Source organism: Squalius cephalus, assembly GCF_949319135.1.
Source record: "Squalius cephalus genome assembly, chromosome: 11".
Taxonomy (NCBI): Eukaryota; Metazoa; Chordata; class Actinopteri; order Cypriniformes; family Leuciscidae; genus Squalius; species Squalius cephalus.
The window spans coordinates 10,570,716-10,590,913 of NC_137132.1; the positions used below are offsets into that span (position 1 = coordinate 10,570,716).

The 20,198-nt window shown below is 36.1% G+C and overlaps 1 protein-coding gene across 1 annotated transcript in view; it reads left to right on the forward strand.

Annotated features, from left to right (window-relative positions):
* gbe1b (glucan (1,4-alpha-), branching enzyme 1b) overlaps positions 1–20,198 on the forward strand; it is a 149,185-nt gene that overhangs the window by 121,005 nt on the left and 7,982 nt on the right. The window contains exon 15 of the mRNA XM_079885382.1: positions 9,912–10,029. Coding sequence (XP_079741508.1) covers positions 9,912–10,029 — 118 coding nt within the window. The remainder of the gene's footprint in view (positions 1–9,911; positions 10,030–20,198) is intronic.

Sequence of the window (20,198 nt, forward strand, 5' to 3'; positions counted from 1 at the left end):
GCCAGCGTGTTTGTGTGTCGGCATGGTATCCGTGCTCGAACGATGAGAGTTGAAGTGGAGCGTCCAATTAGAGCAGAAGACAGATGAAAGTGCCTTTCTGTTTCACAAGAGGTAAACAAGCCTGACCCAACAAGTCCAGAGTGCTTTTTCATTAAAGCAGCTCACACACATACATCTGTGCTTAAGCATCCATAAATCTCTGGGTTATCTCACAGTCTTCTGTTAGACTGTATCAGATGGGTCGGGCAAAGTCACTGTATGTTACGATGAGTTGGAGAATAAGGCTCTTGGATGTTTTGTAGGTTTAGGGGGTGATGTGTTCACAGCGATGCTGCCCTGGACCCTTTTACACTTGGTAGTAATGTTACATTCAAGACCCTTACCCATAATTCCATGTGACTGTCCTCATGATTGTCTCTGATTTTTGTCTGTAGTTCATTTATTTAATTTTACTGTTTTGATTTGGTCAACCAATACACCACTATATTGCAGATAATGCCCTTAATAATAATAATAATAGGGCTGTTAAACAATTAATCGCGATTAATCGCATCCAAAATAAAAGTTTGTGTTTACATAATATATGTGTGTGTACGGTGTATAATTATTTTCTCTATATAAATACGCACACATGCATGTATATATTTAAGAAATATATCATTTATATTATATATAAATATTTTATATATAAATAACACATTTTCTTAAATATATACATGCATGTGTGTGTATTTATATAGAGAAAATAATTATACTCTGTACACAGACATAAATTATGTAAACACAAACTTTTATTTTGGATGCGATTAATCGCGATTAATCGTTTGACAGCCCTAAATAATAATAATAATAATAATAATAATAATGATTATTATTATTATTATTATTATTATATGGGGCATTGGCTGCAATATAGTGTATTGTACCACTATTCTACACTGAATTATTATTATTATTGGTTTATAATAATAATAATAATAATAATGAAAATAATATAATAAACAAATAATAATAATAAACCAACAATAATAATCCTAAAATAATAATAAACCAATAATAATAAAAATAATAATAAACCAGGGGTAGATCCATCAGGGTAGAATAGTGGTATGATATACTATATTGCAGCTCATATCCTGAATAATAATAATAATAATACATATTTATTAATAATACTTTTAATAATTTAATGATTTTAATAATTGTATTATTATTACAAATTAACATGAAAACACAGTCTGTCTTATTTGTTTGTTTGGTTATCCAAAGAATTGTATTAAATAAATAAGTGATTAATTATACAATAATACATTCACAATATTATAATTAAGGTTTATTTTCTCTTTTTTAATTGACTTTTGCACACACAAAAAAAAATCTGATTTAGCCCACAACTCTGCCACTCTTATTAATAATAATAATAATAATAATAATAATTAATGAAGACTGTTGCCATTCCCAGTTTTTTAACGTATTACTTTAACAAAACAAGTTTATTAAATAAATAAATGATCAATAATTTAACTTTACATTCTTTGTATTATTATTTCAGTGTTTTATTTTCTGCGGAGAATCTCTTACTGATGATCTTTGACATTGCATGCAAATCAGGCATATTTATTTTATTGGACTGTTCCAAAAATAAGATGATTTGTGCAGATAATACCCTAAATAATCATAATAATAATAATAACTGGAATCATTACCAATATTAAATCATTTATTTAAAGATTAATGATTCAATGATATGTTTATGTTTTAATTTTAGTTTCTTTTCTTAATTTTTAATGTCTATTCAAGTGACCATGAATTTGATTTGAAAAATCTAATTTTACCACAAACATGATTCTTCAAAATTTCGGTTGAATGCATGTGGGCCACTTAATGTTGTCATTGTTTTGTAATATCAGGCAAACTGGAGAAGTTACATGTACTAAATTACTTCTTTTTTTTTTTTTTTTTTTTTTTTTTTTTCTCGCATGACAGATGATGTGTTTTTTGTCGTTTGGAACCGTTATGATGCATTAGTGATGTGGCCAAATGCATCCCTGAAAAACTGGAGCACAAAATATTTTGGCCCCCATTTACACTTCAATATCAGGTGTGTTTTTTTTTTTTTTTTTTTTTTTTTTGTCTGATTACTCATGAAAAACACCTTGGCTTGAGCTCCCTCCACTTCTAATGACAGATAAAAAACCCATATTTGTGTAAACAAGTGGAGCTACAGGTATAAGCCAAACAAAAAAAGCTTCAGGAGGAGGACGTAGTCATGGATTTGTTGTCTAGAGAGAGACAAAGCACTTCAAAGCCTTAAAAAGTCGCTCGTCCTTTCAGTAGGATGAACATCGTTTTTGTTCCTTAGACTTTCTCTCTTTTCAAACTGGAAGACAAAGTTTCCCCTGAGTTAAGCACTCCACCACAAACATCAGCCATTAAAATTCTGTCGACATCAGCTTTTGACAAGAGCTCAAACCTTCGATGCATCTCTTTTCCCTCAATCTTTGGTTCTCTGCTTTCAATGGGTGCGTTCTTCGGGTGCTTTTATCCATTCAGATGGATGGAGTATTGCAAATCCCAGTTGGGTGCACTTCCTGTCAGGCCTGATGTGTCTTTGATACGCTGCGTGCCAACAGGCGTCTGTGATTGTGTCAGGTCATCATTCTCCTATTATCTGTCAGGGGCATTTACCTGAACGCCATTCTAAATAATTCAACCATATCAGCATTCCTCCTTGAATCTGTAGCTCGCGTGTCCTCAGGCAAAACAGCTGCACGCTTTACTACTGAAAGATTCTTGATGACTTTATTCCCCCCAAAAACTGCTTAATGAATCTGATAGAGGATGGAAAGGAGAAAAGTGCATATTGATAGTATGAGGCTGAACACTGTGATCTCAGGGGAACGACTGCGCTATTGAAGATGAAAGTGTTGTAAGAAGGGTCGGTCTTTGGGTCATGTGGGCATGTTATGGTTGAGAGTTATATGAGGTTCTTGAAATGATGACTGCCTAAAAATCATTGCGGAAGCTTCATACACATCTGAAACTGAGTGATAGCATTCCTTACACACAAAAAGTTTGGGGTCGTTATGGATTTTTTATATTTTTGAAAGAAGATTCTTATGCTCACCAAGGCTGAAAAATAAAGTAAAAACAGTGACAATGTGAAAAATTATTTGAATTTAAAAAAATATATATTCCTTTAATGGCAAAGCTGAATTTTCAGCATCATTAATCCAGTCTTCAGTGCCACATGATTCTTCAGAAATCCTTATATTTTGCTGCTTTGCTGCTCAAGAAACATTTCTTATTATTATGAATGTTGAAAACGGTTGTGCTGCTTACTGTTTTTGTGATAAGAATCTGTGAAAACACTTTATTTTTCACATATTTGCCATTGTTGCAGCACCTCTTTTCCTAGTCTGTCAGTAACACTCTGTTTAGTTCTTGTCTCTATGAAAGTTTCAGAAATGCCACTCCCCTTCAACACACCTCTAACGCAACTCCCACATGAGCCTGATGGAGAACATAATATGCCACATTTGCAACCCTGATATCCATTGTGGGTAACACAATCTTTATTTCATGCATTTTGTCCATTCATTTTATGTTTATTGCGAGAAAATTACTTAATCACACAAATCAAGGTTTTAAACTATGTAAAGTCCCCACCGAAAAAAAAAAAAAAGAAAAGTTGCTGCCTTAAGTTTTTGAGTACAATCAACTTAGATATATTAGTCATTTATAAATGACTAATATATCTAAGTTGATTGTACTCAAAAACTTAAGGCAGCAACTTTTCTTTTTTTTTTTTTTGAACTCAGAACTCCATCTAGAGTTCTGGCATGAAACTCTAGATGGTCTAGGCTGATAGGTCTTTAACTTATTGGTAGCAATCATGTCATTATCTGCATAGCACAGCTGATTGGCTGCTTTTGCATCAGTGGCCAATGAGCTTGCTGCTCAAACATTAACATTGTACATAATACATTAACATTGCCATATCCATTACCATGCCAATCTCTATTACAATATCAATCTCTGGAGAGTTGTCATGACAGAAATTTATTAACTTACTATGATGAGTTAAAGTAATGTAAAAACATATGTTGTCATGACTTACTGATCATATACATTTTTTACTGTGTAACAGGTTTTTAAAACAGCTTTTGACGATCAATTTTATGAAGGTCAAGCATCAGAAAAGTTCAGGCCTATTCGTTGAACGTGCCAGTGACGTTTGCCCGATGTTTACTACGAGAAAAGGAGACAAGATGGTGCTGAGATGATACACCGTGTGTAAACTTCATTAAGAAATGTGGTCGCAGAATCCCTCCCAGTGCCAAGACCTGTTTTCCCCTCGGAGGACAAGCTGCCATTACTGCTGCCACTAACACAAGAATCACACGATATCACGACCCTCTTCGCAATCATGATCGCGCACACGTTTCACCCTCTCATCCGCTATTTTTCCTCCTGTGAGCAAATTGACTTTGATCTCAGGCTCTCCTCTTTGTTCAGCAAGGCTTGGTTGATTACAGTGCTTCACCGCCAGAGCTGCCTGGCCTCAGAGACAAGCATCTGTAAGCGCAAAAAAAAACCATAATTGCTAAAAGCCTCCAACTGCCAATTTCAGCAGGAGAGCCACTGATGTTACACTGGCACGCTTGCCAGGGAACATTGAATTAGCCATTTTGGGTCTTGTGTATTCGTTTTCACACTCATGTACGCACATACACATACTTTTAGTATTCTTCCGGCACGCTGTTTTCTGTGCTGCCTGTCACGTACGCTTTGGTCCTGGGTGACAGTCATGCTTGTCTAATGGGAATGGGTGGTATTGATCAATGCATGAATGCTTAAGGTAGAATTCCTCTTAAAGGATCCCTGTGCCTTATGCATCTCTCTCCGTCTCCCCGTAGACGTCTTTTTATGAACCTCAGAGTGTGTCTGTGTGAATTCACTGGGGGCGGAACTGATATTCTGCAACGCAGCACTTCTTGCTAACATCTCGCTTCTGGTGCTCTTCCTCCAGAGCCGCAACATCAAATGTTGGCATCGATAATAACGTTATTGGTTTCAAAAAGCCTCAGAAATACATTTCCAATGGTAGGCAGGCAAATCCCTACTGAAAATCCAGGTCTAAGGGAGTTTAAGATGGTCTCCCTGCCTGGCCAGGCTGTCATGAAATATCCAAACCACTCAAAAACCAGTAAACCACTCCTAGCTAGATGAGGCTAGGCAGGTCTAAGTGGTTTATTTCCCATAGGGTGATTGTCACTAAATGCTTTTGACACCTTCAATCTGCTTGCTCTAATGATACATCATGAAATGGTCTGTTAATTATTGGCTGTCCTTCAAAAGGTCAGCAGCAAACAGAGTCAAAGTTGAAGTTCAGGCGTCACGTTACAGCGTTTGATCTGTGTGCAACTTGGTGTTACGCTCTGGTTGATGAGTTCAGTGCAATGGAACATTGTCACGAGTCATGTGGAAGGACCTTTGTATGAAATTAGCCTGCTTGATTAAATGCTAATGACCAGACTTTATTTGCGCTGAGGAAGTGAAGACTGGCCTTAAAATTTACCACAAAAAAATTTAGTTTAGTGAAACTTAAATCTTAGGTTTTCTTGCTAACACACACACAAAAAAAGTGGATTGTACTTAAAAATTTAAGTAATTTCAACTTTGCGCTCTTTTATCGTGACTCGTATTTCACAGGACTCGAAGTTCAATGTTGTACCAGGTGAGCTACTGAGCAAGTTTACTACATCAGGAAAGCCACACATATGGAGCTGTTTGTGTGATGCATATGTCAAAATGTATTCGTTTTCAAACCATGCACTGTGTTAAAAGCGTTTTGAGGTCATATCATAGTTTCGTGCAAAGAACCGCGTGAAAACAAGTCTTTATTATTTGATAATCTGCCCCTGTAATCATAATATGTGTGAAAATTGATTTTTGGAGTTTTGCAGAATTGTTGGTAGAGGCACGTTTTCCCAAAAGGCTCTATAACACATAAAACCAGTGTTTATTTTTTGTTAGCATTTAGCTTAGTTAGTACCGTGGGGTAGTGATGCAATTTTGCATACATAAATGTAAGGTGTTTCCTGCACTTTAAGAGAACTTAAGCTCTTGCATGCTTTACATTTTGTTTAAAAACTGACAGTATAAGCAACTTATATGAATCCTCCATTAATTCTCTCTGAGAAAAAAAGAAGGCATCAGATCATTTTGTTTTTCTCACTCTCTTCCCCATAACATCTCTCGAAATATCCATAACAAAGGAAGTTTGTTCTATCAGTGAGAGGATTCAATGCAAATAGGAGTATGGGGGAGTTGGGTCGGGGGGGCATCTGTCGTCATCCTCAGCAGGAATAATACGCCAAGCAACACTTCTTTTTAATCATCACTATCAAAGCCGGCAAGCTGGCAGTAAAAGCCAAGTGTGCTCCAGCTCCAGGGCAGAGTAAGAGAGTGTTTGAGGATAACATGAAGACCCACCGCTAACCCATGGGGATAGGAGGTGATTATTCAAGCAGCCAATTAGACGCCTGTCTGCATGTTTGTTACATCTCACAACTGTTTAAACCCCTGAGAGGTAAACAGAGAGAGAGCGAGAGAGCAGGAGTGGAGAGACTGGGGACTCCAGCTTCTCCGTCTATTTCCTTCCTTGTGCCACAGGAATACAGTTGTTTACTTACACGTTGAAGGTGAAACTGTATATTTACATGGCAAAATGAGCTGGGGTTTTTTGCATGCCGCATGACTAAACTAAACGCACTGTGTGCTGTTTTCTGTAGATTTGTAAACGCATGGTACCACAGGTGTCATTCGTTCTCAACTGGTCTTGCATCAGGACCCTGTTTTTAAGTGACGACACAACATGGTACCAAAAGTAAACAGAAATTTCCTAAAAAATAAAATATTGATAACATAATAATTAAAAATTATTACACTTTAAAAAGTGGTCGGTTGACCATAACCTAAAAAAGTGAGGAAACCTGTTGCCTTAAAATGAAGCAAATAAATGTCATGCATATAAGTTATTATTGTGATATTAAGTACTTGAGAATTCCACATAACTTTTTCCAATTACGCATGAAGTTTATTTACTTAATTATTTTAAGTCAACTGATCAATTACAGTGTATGTTGTTGTTTTGTCAGTATTTGATTTTTAAATAATTTCTGTTTACTTTTGGTTATTAATAATGGTTTATTGTTATTGTTGTGGAAATAATAATAATAATATTACCAGGGTTCCCACAGGTCCTTGAAATCCTGGAAAGTTTGTGAATCTGAAAAAAAGAAAATTCAAGGCCCTGGAAAGTGCTTGAATTTATTTTGTACAAGAAGTTTTCTGGAAAAAATTCCATATTTCCTCCGGCCCGCTAATGTGTTATTTCGCCAACACTTCGTGGCCTATGCATACTAGCTTGCTTGATTTGCGTTAGTTACATACATTTACGCAGTACGTTAAAGGAGAACTCCGGTCAATTTTAACATTGAGCTCATTTTTTTGTACATTTGGAGTGCTGTCAATACAGAGAACAACGACAAAAATCGGTGTTGCCTACACAGAGTTATTCTATTTTTAAAATTTGCACCCTGTTGACTTCAATGGGGCAAGTACTAAACCTGCTTTTAGCCTCTTAACATCCTTGATGTGTCATTACAAGTGCACAGAAAATGTGAGTGATTCCTTCTGAGTGAACACGAGTGAGTCTGACTGCAGTAGATGTGAAAGAAATGTATAAAAATGATGTTATTTAAGCCAGCGCAAATACCTTTGTTTACATCCTGTTTTTCGGTTGAAGTCCAAAGTAGTCGATTGCAGAGTTCACACGCATAGGTTTAATACCTAATGATCACGCGCGTGAACTCGGCAATCGACTACTTTGGACTTCAACCGAAAAACAGGATGTAAACAAAGGTATTTGCGCTGGCTTAAATAACATCATTTTTATACATTTCTTTCACATCTACTGCAGTCAGACTCACTCGTGTTCACTCAGAAGGAATCACTCACATGACCTGTGCACTTGTAATGACACATCAAGGATGTTAAGAGGCTAAAAGCAGGTTTAGTACTTGCCCCATTGAAGTCAACAGGGTGCAAATTTTAAAAAGAGGATAACACGGTGTAGGCAACACCGATTTTTGTCGTTGTTCTCTGTATTGACAGCACTCCAAATTTACAAAAAAATTTGCTCAATGTTAAAATTGACCGGAGTTCTCCTTTAAGTGTTTCCGGCGTGAGGTACTTTGTGTTGTACGTTGTCATGATGTTCATGCGCGCACGAAACTACTCATGGTATCATGGTATCATGCAAAAGTTAATATCAGCTCATTTTAGAATACAGTATAGGATGTACCGAATATTCTTCAGTTTCATGCAAAACAGAAATATACGACAAATAGAATATCAGATCTGTCATATGGCCAAAAATAAATGCAAAAAAAAAAAAAAACAGATGTAACCTTGCTCTCATTTAAAATGTGTCCCCACATTAAGTCTTTGAATTTGTGGGTATTGGACCTGATAATCATTGAAAGGTCCTCGAATTTGAAGTTAGCCAAGGTGTGGGAACCCTGAATTACATTTTATATAATATTGCATAATATTTCTATTAACTATATTGCCTGTTGCACCATAATTTAAGCACTTTTACTCCCTTTTTAAAAACTAAGCCTATTTATTGATCTATCTATTCTTTATTATATAAATAACTGTTTATTTAACTGTGGATAATTATATGAATAATAGTTTTTTGTTATTTGTTTATCCCTGCTTGAGAGTCACTGCCATGATGTCTTTTTTATTTATCTTTTTCATTCTTTTTTAGCACTATAGAAAAAAACATGAAATTGACTCTTTATTTTTTACTATTTGTTTTAATAAATGTCCCTAATCTCATTGTGCATGACTCATCAGTGCACGTTATTCGTGGGCTAAGAGGTTTTGGAAATCTTTTTTCAAAATGCAATAACTTTCTCTGCCGTTCACTTTTGTGATGTTCTTTTGTACACGTTGGCAAGGCAAAGATATATTAACCAGTTTTAAATTGTGCATTATTTTTCCCTTGATATTGTTCCACTTAAAAACTATTTTTCTTGCTTCACGTTGTCTTTAAACAATTGTTCAATACAAGTTTAGCTCCATCAACAGCATCTGTGGGATGCTGTCAATTAGCACAGGTAATCATTTCAACATTAATGCACTTAATGTCTGATGTCTGTGGTGCAATCCAGATGTTCAGCAAGTTTTAGCACCTGAACTTGCTTGAATTTTCGAGATGCGTGTCCGCTTTTTAGGGATGCATTACTCAAAACTTAAAACACAAAAGCATGAAATAGATTTCCAGTTTTCCACAAAATGTGTCTTCATTATTCTTTTATGCTCTCTGTCAAAGATATTTCTTATTCCGGTCATGAGTCTAGGCAATTACTTTTTTTAATATTTAATTTAGTCAGTGTAGCACAGAGTGAAATTGTGTGTGTGCACGATTGGTGTTGTTTGAAACATTTTTTGATGGAATACATTATTAATATTTTGAAATGGATAAATAATTCTGCCTGGAATTGTTGATGTGGTGGCTCATCGGTTTTATATGGGACAAATGTGTGTCATTGTCTCGGAGGAGCTCAAAGCAATCAGTGCTGTTGACTTGCAGCGCTGCTCTGCATTCTGACAAGAAGAAAGTGGACAACATGTTCACATCCAGAACACTTCAGAGTGGACACCATGCAGATACTTTGAATAAATGATAAAAGAAAGTTCATTTGTCCCTGTAAGACCATCAGGTGTGAGCATCTAGAGAACAATTTACTGTAATGTGACTGATTTATCTTCTCCTTCTCATGAGTTCTGTCTCCAGTATCTCCTCTTTGGTTCCTTAACACGTTCTGCTCCAGATACAAAATCAAACTGGACTCGGATGAAATCCAGTATGGAGGCCATGGCAGACTGGATCACAACACCGATTTCTTCACTGAGCCATTGGGATTCAGCGATCGGCCCAACTCTATGATGGTATGCGCACAATACTATTTGTTAGCATAAACTATACACCATTCCCAGCCCATTCAGAATCTGTTTTTCACAGACAGAAAAATGTGTGTAATGTGAGTATCCTTAATACCACAGATTTTTTTTTTTTAATAAATATGAACAAATCAAATTAAACCAATTGTAGCCTTTAAGCATATCTCATTAAGTAAACATTGGCCAAGTAATTAAAAACAAGTAAACAAATTCCCATGTGATTACCCGAGTAAACGTTCAGTAATCAAATAAAGATTAAATCAACACGTTGCAAACACTAGACCAAATTAAAAGCTTCAAATGAAGCAAACAGCAGTGTTCATGTATCTAACTGAAGTACATTATCAGGTATTCAAGCAAAGATTCCGAAATGAAATGTAAATCAACCCTACTTAAATAAATAATTAGCATATTTTGCAATTACATACAAGACATTACTATGTTTACACAAAATATCCCAGAAAGACAAGCATTTTCATGGTGTGCATTTGACAGTTTACACTAGTAACCGTACTGACGTGGTAAGACTCACATGAGACATCCAAACAAAATCAAAAATGACTTCCTTTTTCCATATATCATAGCTTTGAGAATTTCTCTTGTTTTATTTTCCTGCATTAGCATGCAAAACTCCTCCTGAAAAGTGTTTGAAGACTGAAAGAGCATTCATTGAAGCTCAAGACAAGAGTTTGTGATTGAACTAGGGCAATGCACAACATTTTCAACCATGCATTGATAGAGTAATGCATGCACTACATATCTTAAACCATGCAGTCGCTATATAATCTTCCTGTTATTGAGGCTACTTTTATGTATTAGGCTCTTTATCAGAGCAGTAATAAATGGGAGTCAAGTGCAACACTATCTGTAGTATAGTTAAGTCTCCATCAGATAAGTTCTTCTATCTCTTGGGTTCCAGCAGTCATATTGTGAGTTCTCTTTCCAGAGGCCTTATTGAAATTAAATGCATGGCGTGAAATTTAAAACCCCTGTTTCAAGCTGTAGCTCGTGATGCAAGTCTTCATTCCTCCCTCGCTTCTCCTCTTTTCTTTGTCGCCTCCCTCGTCTCCTCACCTAAGGGCCTGCCGACGATTTAATAAGATCCATAAAAATTCAAAAGCAAACTTTCCGTTTTGCTGACTTGTCCTATTGTCAACATAGTTTTGTAATTGTTAAGCAGAGCGTGTGGAACAATCTTGAGCTTGGAGGTAAAAAGTGTCAAATTAAAGATGTACATAACTGATGTTTGTTTTCTTAGTTGTGTAACACCTTGGGACCACATTAATGGACTGATTTCATGAATCTGATATATTCACCCTCATCTCGTTGACTTATTTTCTTCCTTGGAGAACAGAAGGTGATATTTTTAAGAAGGTTCACGCTGCTTTTTCCCTGCAATGAATAGAAAGATTACACAAGACAGCGTATACATGCATAGGTGCTTAAACACAATTTTGAAGAATTTCAGTGACTTGAGTTCAGATTCATTCACTGATTCATTCAGTGACTCTTACTGCATGTTACATGGGCTACATTCACAATATCAGTTTTTGAGATTGACGACAACTGCATTTACTTGCAGTGTGAGTCTCGAAATGTCCCGTTCACACAGCGACTAAATTGATTAATTGCAAGTTCGTCTATCAAATCTTCATTAACCATCAGCAGTTTTTATATCTGAGAGGAAAGTGGAGCACAAGTTGTCCCACTTGGTCAGAATATAAACACTTATTATAGGTATATAATTAGGGTTGTCAAACGATTAATCGCGATTAATCGCATCCAAAATAAAAGTTTGTGTTTACATAATATATGTGTGTGTATAGAGTATAATTATTTTCTATATATAAATACACACACATGCATATATATTTAAGAAAAATGTGTTATTTATATATAAAATATTTATATATAATATAATATAAATTATATATAATATAAATATATATACACAGTATATACATGCAAATATTTCTTAAATATATACATGCATGTGTGTGTATTTATATATAGAAAATAATTATACACCGTACACACACCTATATTATGTAAAAACAAACTTTTATTTTGGATGCGATTAAAGGAGAACTCCGGTCAATTTTAACATTGAGCTCATTTTTTTGTACATTTGGAGTGCTGTCAATACAGAGAACAACGACAAAAATCGGTGTTGCCTACACCGAGTTATTCTATTTTTAAAATTTGCACCCTGTTGACTTCAATAGGGCAAGTAGTAAGCCTGCTTTTTAGCCTCTTAACATCCTTTAAGTGTCATTACAAGTGCACAGAAAATGTGAGTGATTCCTTCCGAGTGAACACGGGTGGATCTGACTGCAGTAGATGTGAAAGATATTAATAAAAACGAAGTTAATTCAGCCAGCGCACATACCTTTGTTTACATCCTGTTTTCGGTGGAAGGCCATAGTAATCGATTGTCGAGTTCACGCGCATAGGTTTAGTTACCAATGATCACGCGCGTGAACTCGACAATCGATTACTATGGCCTTCCACCGAAAACAGGATGTAAACAAAGGTATGAGCGCTGGCTGAATTAACTTCGTTTTTATTAATATCTTTCACATCTACTGCAGTCAGATCCACCCGTGTTCACTCGGAAGGAATCACTCACATTTTCTGTGCACTTGTAATGACACTTAAAGGATGTTAAGAGGCTAAAAAGCAGGCTTACTACTTGCCCTATTGAAGTCAACAGGGTGCAAATTTTAAAAATAGAATAACTCGGTGTAGGCAACACCGATTTTTGTCGTTGTTCTCTGTATTGACAGCACTCCAAATGTACAAAAAAATGAGCTCAATGTTAAAATTGACCGGAGTTCTCCTTTAATCGCGATTAATCGTTTGACAGCCTAATATATAATATCTCAATGATACTAAAATAACAATATTTATAAATGAGTCACTGAATCATCTACTCAACTATTTCATTAACTTAGTCAACCAAATCAAGTCTCATTATGATTTGCCTTTATATCTATTTAAAAGAAATGTTTAAGCACCATACATGTTTACAAACGAGATGTTTTGTTCAGTGTCGCTCTAATTCAGTTTCAAAACACTGACTCATTCAGTGAAAGGGTGTGTTCGTTCAGTTGGTCCAGCCAGTGAAATGCTCCTGAACAAACCCACATGTGAGTATCAAATGACTCATGCTAGCAGTCGTCATGTGCTATCTGATAGAGTGGTAGGTGATCCGATACTGTAATAGGCATTTATTAAGTCTGCATTATTTATCAACTGTATTATTTTCATACTAGTAAATGTGCTGAATCTACTCTGGAAAACCTCAGGGGTTGAAGAGACGTCAAGGCCTTTGACAGAAAGGAAGCTAAATACATGATTGAAAAAAAAAAGACTTGGTGATTTCTATGCACTGATATTCAGTGTCAAGGATCAGTGCTGGATATTCATTTATTAGTGCTGCTTAGTTTTTGGTCCCATTTGATCTGTAGCGGCCATGGATACAGCAAGAATAGCCTAATTTTATGATATAAAGAGTTCATATTGAGAGTTATAGAGTTTTTATGTTTAGACCCCTTCCAAGTGGTTTCTTTAAATTCATCCTCTGTACAAACACCGCTGCTACAGCTATCCAAGCAGCGTTTGTGACAAATTCACAATCATATTTTTAAAAAAGCATTCAGTTCCATTCGGTTGCATGCCATAGCTATTTGTGAACACAACACGCTTAGTCCACATTCACACAGCAACAGAATACGGTTGTCAGTCCTGTATTTACACACAGACACGTGTTGCATCATGTGTTGCAGGTTTTCAAGTGTGATTTCGTTTCGGTAACTTAACGCACGACTCAAATGCTCCACTCTCCACCCAGATATAAACACTTCTGTTGGTTAATGAAGATTTGGACGGATAAACTCGCAGCTTGATTGGACTCGTCATGTCAAAAGTGATAAGAGTTTTATGGACGTCGCCAGAGAGAAGAGCCATTTTTGGCTCCCCAAAGAATCTCTCAGTGAACAGTTCCTAATATATGACCCTGGACCACAAAACCAGTCACAAGGGTCAATTTTCTGAAATTGAGATGTATACATCACATGAAAGCTGAATAAATAAGATTTACATTGATGTATGATTTGTTAGGATAGGACAATATTTGGCCGATATATGACTATTTGAAAATCTGGAATCTGAGGGTGCAAAAAAATCGAAACACTGAGAAAATCGCCTTTAAAGTTGTGCATTTATGTTCGCAATTGTGCTGCATTCACTCACAAAAATATGTTTTAAATTATTAAGTAAAGATCATGTTCCATGAAGATATTTTGTAAATTTCCCACCGTAAAAAAAAAATATATATATATATATATATATATACACATATATATATATATATATATATATATATATATATATATATATATATATATATATATATATATATATTTTTTTTTTTTTTTTTTTTTATTTTTTTTTTTACGGTGGGAAATTTACATGATCTTTACTTAATATCCTAATGATTTTTGGCATAAAAGAAATTTTGACCCATACAATGTATTGTTGGCTATTGCCACAAATATACCCATGCGACTTACGACTGGTTTTGTGGTCCAGGGTCACATATAACCTTTTTTCTTTGTGGGAAGAGCATTTTAAAAATCTAATGATCCTATTTTCACTTTAAAGAACCTTTTGTGAAATGGGTGTCAAAGGTTCTTCGTAGAACCACAGGTGCCAATAAAGAAGCTTTATTTTTAAGAGTGAACGATTTTTAAAGTACATAGTTTGCAGCACATCCCTAGCATATTTTTTCGAATGTACTTTAACCCTCATGTGAAGTACATTGAGTTCTGCCCAAGACTTTCTGCTCCCTGTGCAAAACCTCTTTTATCTCCCCTGGAAGCCCCAGCTGCATTAAGACAGCCTTCATCAATTAAACCCCTAAAATTACACATTCTCTTTTTTCTTCCTTTGTAGCACTTTATTAATTCAGAAACCCCTATATCGCTTCCCACCCACTTTCTGCCAAACGCAAAGTTTATTTTAACAAGCGTGTGACCAGTAGCATTCCCAGCAGGGAATAAAGCGAGACACAGACAGACAACAGAGCGGTATTCGTCGGAGAATTCGCTCTGATATTTGTCTTTTCCGCAGCTCAGAGCTGACACACCTGCATAAGATAGAAATTAATCATTGTGATTGTTGGCAGGTGCCACAGTACGGTCCCTTTCTGCTCAATTTTTCTCCATGATTTATTTAAGGGCCGCAACTTCAAAGTCAATGCCAGTGTGCGTAAACTTTGCCTCCCTCTTTGCTGTTTCTTCCCTTTAATGGGTCCATCAGCTCACCACCTCCGTTTCCATGAGTGACAATAAACTCATTTGCTGTCTGAAGGCGTTGCAAAGGCTGACACGTCGCGCTCTTAAAGCGACGCATTCGGCAGAATCAGGTATGCGGCAGGATGACTGCGGAGGCGCCGAGCAGCAAATGAGTGGAAAATTCTACCCTTTCACTTTCAATGATGAACAAATATGAATTCCTTGCCCCAGGCGTCCATTTGGTGCGAGCGTCGTCTGCGCTTTTACGTCTGTTTCCTAAAGTTTTGCATATGAAATGGATTGTTTGAATTCCAATGATATTCATGAGACACTAATTGCGAAATGCCTGTGAATCACCCCTTTTGAGGTTTTCCAGAGCTAACAAGACTGCTTAGCTCGATCCTCCATCAGAAACATGAAATTCACTAAATTAGTATATGAATAATGTCCGGCAGTGAACGTTCTAGTTGTTCAACACATCTCTGTGCATGTGATAGATCGTATAATTTGCAGTTTTGTATTATTTATTATCATTAAAATAAACCATAAAAAGTTTTCAGCTCTTAGAGTTTGTCTTTGAAGAAAACTCCCACAATCTCCTGACAGAGTTTTTAGTGTTCATAAAATTATTTAAAAAAAATACAAATTTAATTAGTTAACTACATGTTACATGTTCTTAAAGGGATAGTTCACCTAAACAATGAAAATTCTCATAATTTATTTACCCTCATGCCATCCCGGATGTGCAGTAGATAACTTTCTTCAGATAAACACAATTGACAAGTCCATAAAATAAAAATGAATGGCTGCCGCTTGGTTGACGCTTAAAACACACACACACAGCGATCGTGACTGCAGTCCATACGACCCCAGTGTCTTCTGAAGTGAAACGATAGTTGTTTGTAACTATTTTAACTATAAATCTTGCTTCCGGTCTACTGTCTTGCGAGCAGTGCTCGGTTGATAACTTACAAATTACGCCTCAAAGCCGTGCTTCTTTGGAAGCAGAGCCAAATGCAAAGTTACAAAAAAAAAAAAAAAATGCTGTGCACACCGCCATGCGAAATGTCCGAAAACTGAAAAATGCTGCTTTCGGAGGATGGGTTCCAAGGTAGGAAGGCATCAAGGCACGTCCAAATCTAATGTTGGCTTCACTTCCTGTCTCCTGAGATTCATTCATCTAATCGTATCCTTCACTGACTTTGATATCCCACAATACTGTGCGTTCCATTCTGTGACAGTTGAGCTAGAAATAAAGATGGCGTCTGAAAGTTGCGGTTAGTGGTCTTTTTGTGTATAAATGTATGTTTTTAACATTTATCACTTTTCATGTAATTTCTAGCAAGAAATTACTATTGTAGTAATTAAATATTCGCTTAGTTATCACCAAAGTTCTGTCTATTTTGTTGTAGATAAGTAAAACGTTATGTTGTTTCGTGAGGTGCTTTTGTGTGCAAATGCTGCCTGCAAAGTCATTGCCTGATAAAAGAGTGAGGTAACAAGTCGTTGTGGGACGCATCCGGGGTCTCGCGCACACTACTTGCACGACCGCCCACACCGCAAAGACATAATTTTTGACGCGCACACCTTCGCACTCGTGCAGACGTGGACTACCGCTCCTCACGTGATCTTCACAATGCACTTATGCTGCGTTCACTTATCTTTATTACCGTAACTGTTCTCAACTGTAAAAAGCCTTCACATGCTTGTAGAACTTGTAATTACAACATGTAAACTTGTCGTTTTCTGAGAGCTATGACCTTGTACCAGGTGTACCACCTGACCTGACCTGACCACTGCAGATTTTTAGGCGTGTTCGATTTGAAGAGGCGCTGTGCAGACCGATCGGTGTATGACATCAAAGTACAGCGGGAGCGATACCGAGCTTTACAGCAATTACAACATATTGTCAAGTGTCACAACGTCCCTTTCATGATCGATCATATGACGGTAGACTGGAAGCAATGATTTATAGTTAAAGAAGTTTTAAATAATAGTATTTCTCTAACACACACCTATCGTTTCACTTCAGAAGACATTAATTAATTCATCCACTGGGGTTGTATATGGATCACCTTCACAATCGCTCGTCAACCAGGCGACAGCCATTATATGGACTCACAGAGATGGATTATGTTCTCAAAAATCTTTGTTTGTGTTTATCTGAAGAAAGAAAGTCATATTCATAGGGGATGGCATGAGGTTGAGTAAATTATGTGAGAATTTCCAAATATTTTCTCAGATATTTGAGTACAGCAGTAATTGATTTCTCATATATTCGGTATTTTAATGCTTTGCTGAACAATAATTAGGAGTTCAGCATTACCTGCATGTCAATCATTCCCAAGCGTCTCATACTAAATTCTTTTCACTGTTGATTTAAAAAATACACTGTTCACAAACATTCCTTTTACTTGTTGTCTTTTTGTCTCAAATTGATGGATTTAATTACACACTACTGGATGTGTAGTGTATCAAGTAAGCATTTTTATTTTTTTGCCCTCAATCTCAGTGTCCACGCACCACAAATCCGTACCCAGCCGAAGCTTCTTTGCTCTGCTTCAGTCAAGAAGCACTTGAAAAGGGCTGAGATAAGAGACAGGTGTGTGAGAGTTTAGTCGGTGAGTGTGTTCTCCAGAGACTCGCAGAACATGGGTTTGAGGGGGAGAACAGCAGATTGTTTTGGAGTGTTCTTGTTTTAAGGTTACACAATGTGCCCGTCTTCAGAAGGTCATCATAAGACTCCGACATCTCCCCGAGGCACGTGAACCAGGCTTGTTTTGCGCATGATGTGCACTGATCCGGCTCGCCCGAACATCAATCCCGCTGAAGCCGTGGCCTCAAAGGCTCTTCTGATTATTCCTTGAAACTCTGTACCTCACAAACCTGCTCCGGGGAAGCAGTCGAAGTTCACGATTCGAGAGGCTGTATTCCTGTTTGAGTCTATTTCGTACATCTTCAATTTGTTTATGCATCAATCAGCGGCCCTGTACCTTTCGTTTACTTTTCAAATGCTCTTTCATGCTGATCACAAAGAGAAGTTCTAATGATTTACTGTCCTTGAAGCAGAAAGCACTTGAGCTGCCATTGAATATTTACATAAGCACAAAAAACCCACATGTGCCATCAAGGCCTTCAGACACCTGCTATTTGGCTCCTGCCAGCCTTTCCACAGTTCTTACAAGAAACTGAAATGTTGGGTTTGGAATAAAGTGGACCTAAAAAGCATGATGACACTTCAATGTCAAATTAAGTGGCATTAGTGTTTATTATCATTGAGATGCTATTATAGTTTTTATTAATCTCTCTAAATTAGTTTTTATTTTAATTTTAGTTTAAGATGTAATTTTGTTGTATTTTTGTCAATGTTTATATCTAAATAATTATTTTAGTACATCAAGCTAAACCAAATGTTACTTTGGTAGCTGAAATAAATTGAAATATGAGTAAAAGTTTACAATAAAGGCCCGTACATACCAAGGACGATACTGGAACTATAACAATAACGATAAAGATATATTTCTAAAAATCTTGCTAAATTTATAAGAATAGCATAGTTGGACTCACTTTCAGAATGATTTTTTCATTGACAGCCAATCAGAATCCACCAGACATTAAAGAGCTTGATAGTTGATATTGTGGCGTTATGGTCAGACACTTGCATGTGCCATTTATATTATTAACATTTCACCGAAATCAAGCTCAAATGGAGTTACAAGGTTTTTGACCTGCAAATACGTGTTTTTGTCCGTCATTAGAACGGTCAAATCTGAGGCAGTAAGTGCATCGCATGTTTTCTGAACTTATTATTATAACTTTTAACCAACTGCTCTCAAGCTGAAGGACGTCACAGGTGTCCTAGCAGAGTGTAGTTCATTTTCTATTCCATTTGCTGTTCATAGGTGGCAGTTGCACAATGTTAATTGCGCCAGGCAAATAGTCTAACTTTCATGAATAAAGCACACTTATAATGAGCCTAATTTGAATAGAAAGGAGGCCCTTTAGTGCTGAAAAGAATGACAATAACTTCATTTAAATATGCTGTTTTAGCACTTTTAGCGTGCGGATAAACTAGCTTGATGGCGATTAGTAAAAAAGTTATTGCATGAAAATATCTGTTTTTAACCTATTCAACTATGTCAACTATTGCAGTACAATTTGCTTAGTGCTTAGTTGTTTAATAGGTTTTATATATGTTTTTTTATGGGTTTTTTTATATTAATTAAAACATTGTGTTTTTGTGGAGTCACACAGTGTGATTTTAGTATTATTTATATACTATTATAGTATTTATTGATATTTTGAATTGGCTTTTATTCTTATATTTTATATTTGTTGTGTTTCTTTGTCATTTCTATATAGCTTCAAACTATTTTCAGTTCAGTTGTAGCTTGATTTTTGTAAGTGAAAACTATTTTTAATGGTTTTTAATAGTTGTTAACAATAACAAGACGTCACAGCACATTTTACAGCCTTTTAATTTAAAAGACTTAATGAGCTTGACACACAGTCATGAGGGTCTGCGCGATCTCTATGATGTCATTTCCTGTTTTTTTTGTTTTGTTTTTTCTGATTTGGCAGTCAAAAGTTGGTTGAATACTATTACTTTGACAAAACTTAGTTTCCTTCTTTTAATGAGGGTTTTTCTCTTCATTATAATATCAGGACAACTGCATCCCCCTGACATTTGAGACTTTATGCCTTCAAAAAAATCAAAATGAATTTTAATTAAGAAATTATCATAAAATACTGTCGAATATTCAAGTGATCGTATGTATGAATTGCATTTAAATGAATTTTTGAATAAATGAACAGATGAGCATCATGTAATTGACCCAACTATGCACGTGTCCTAGTTTT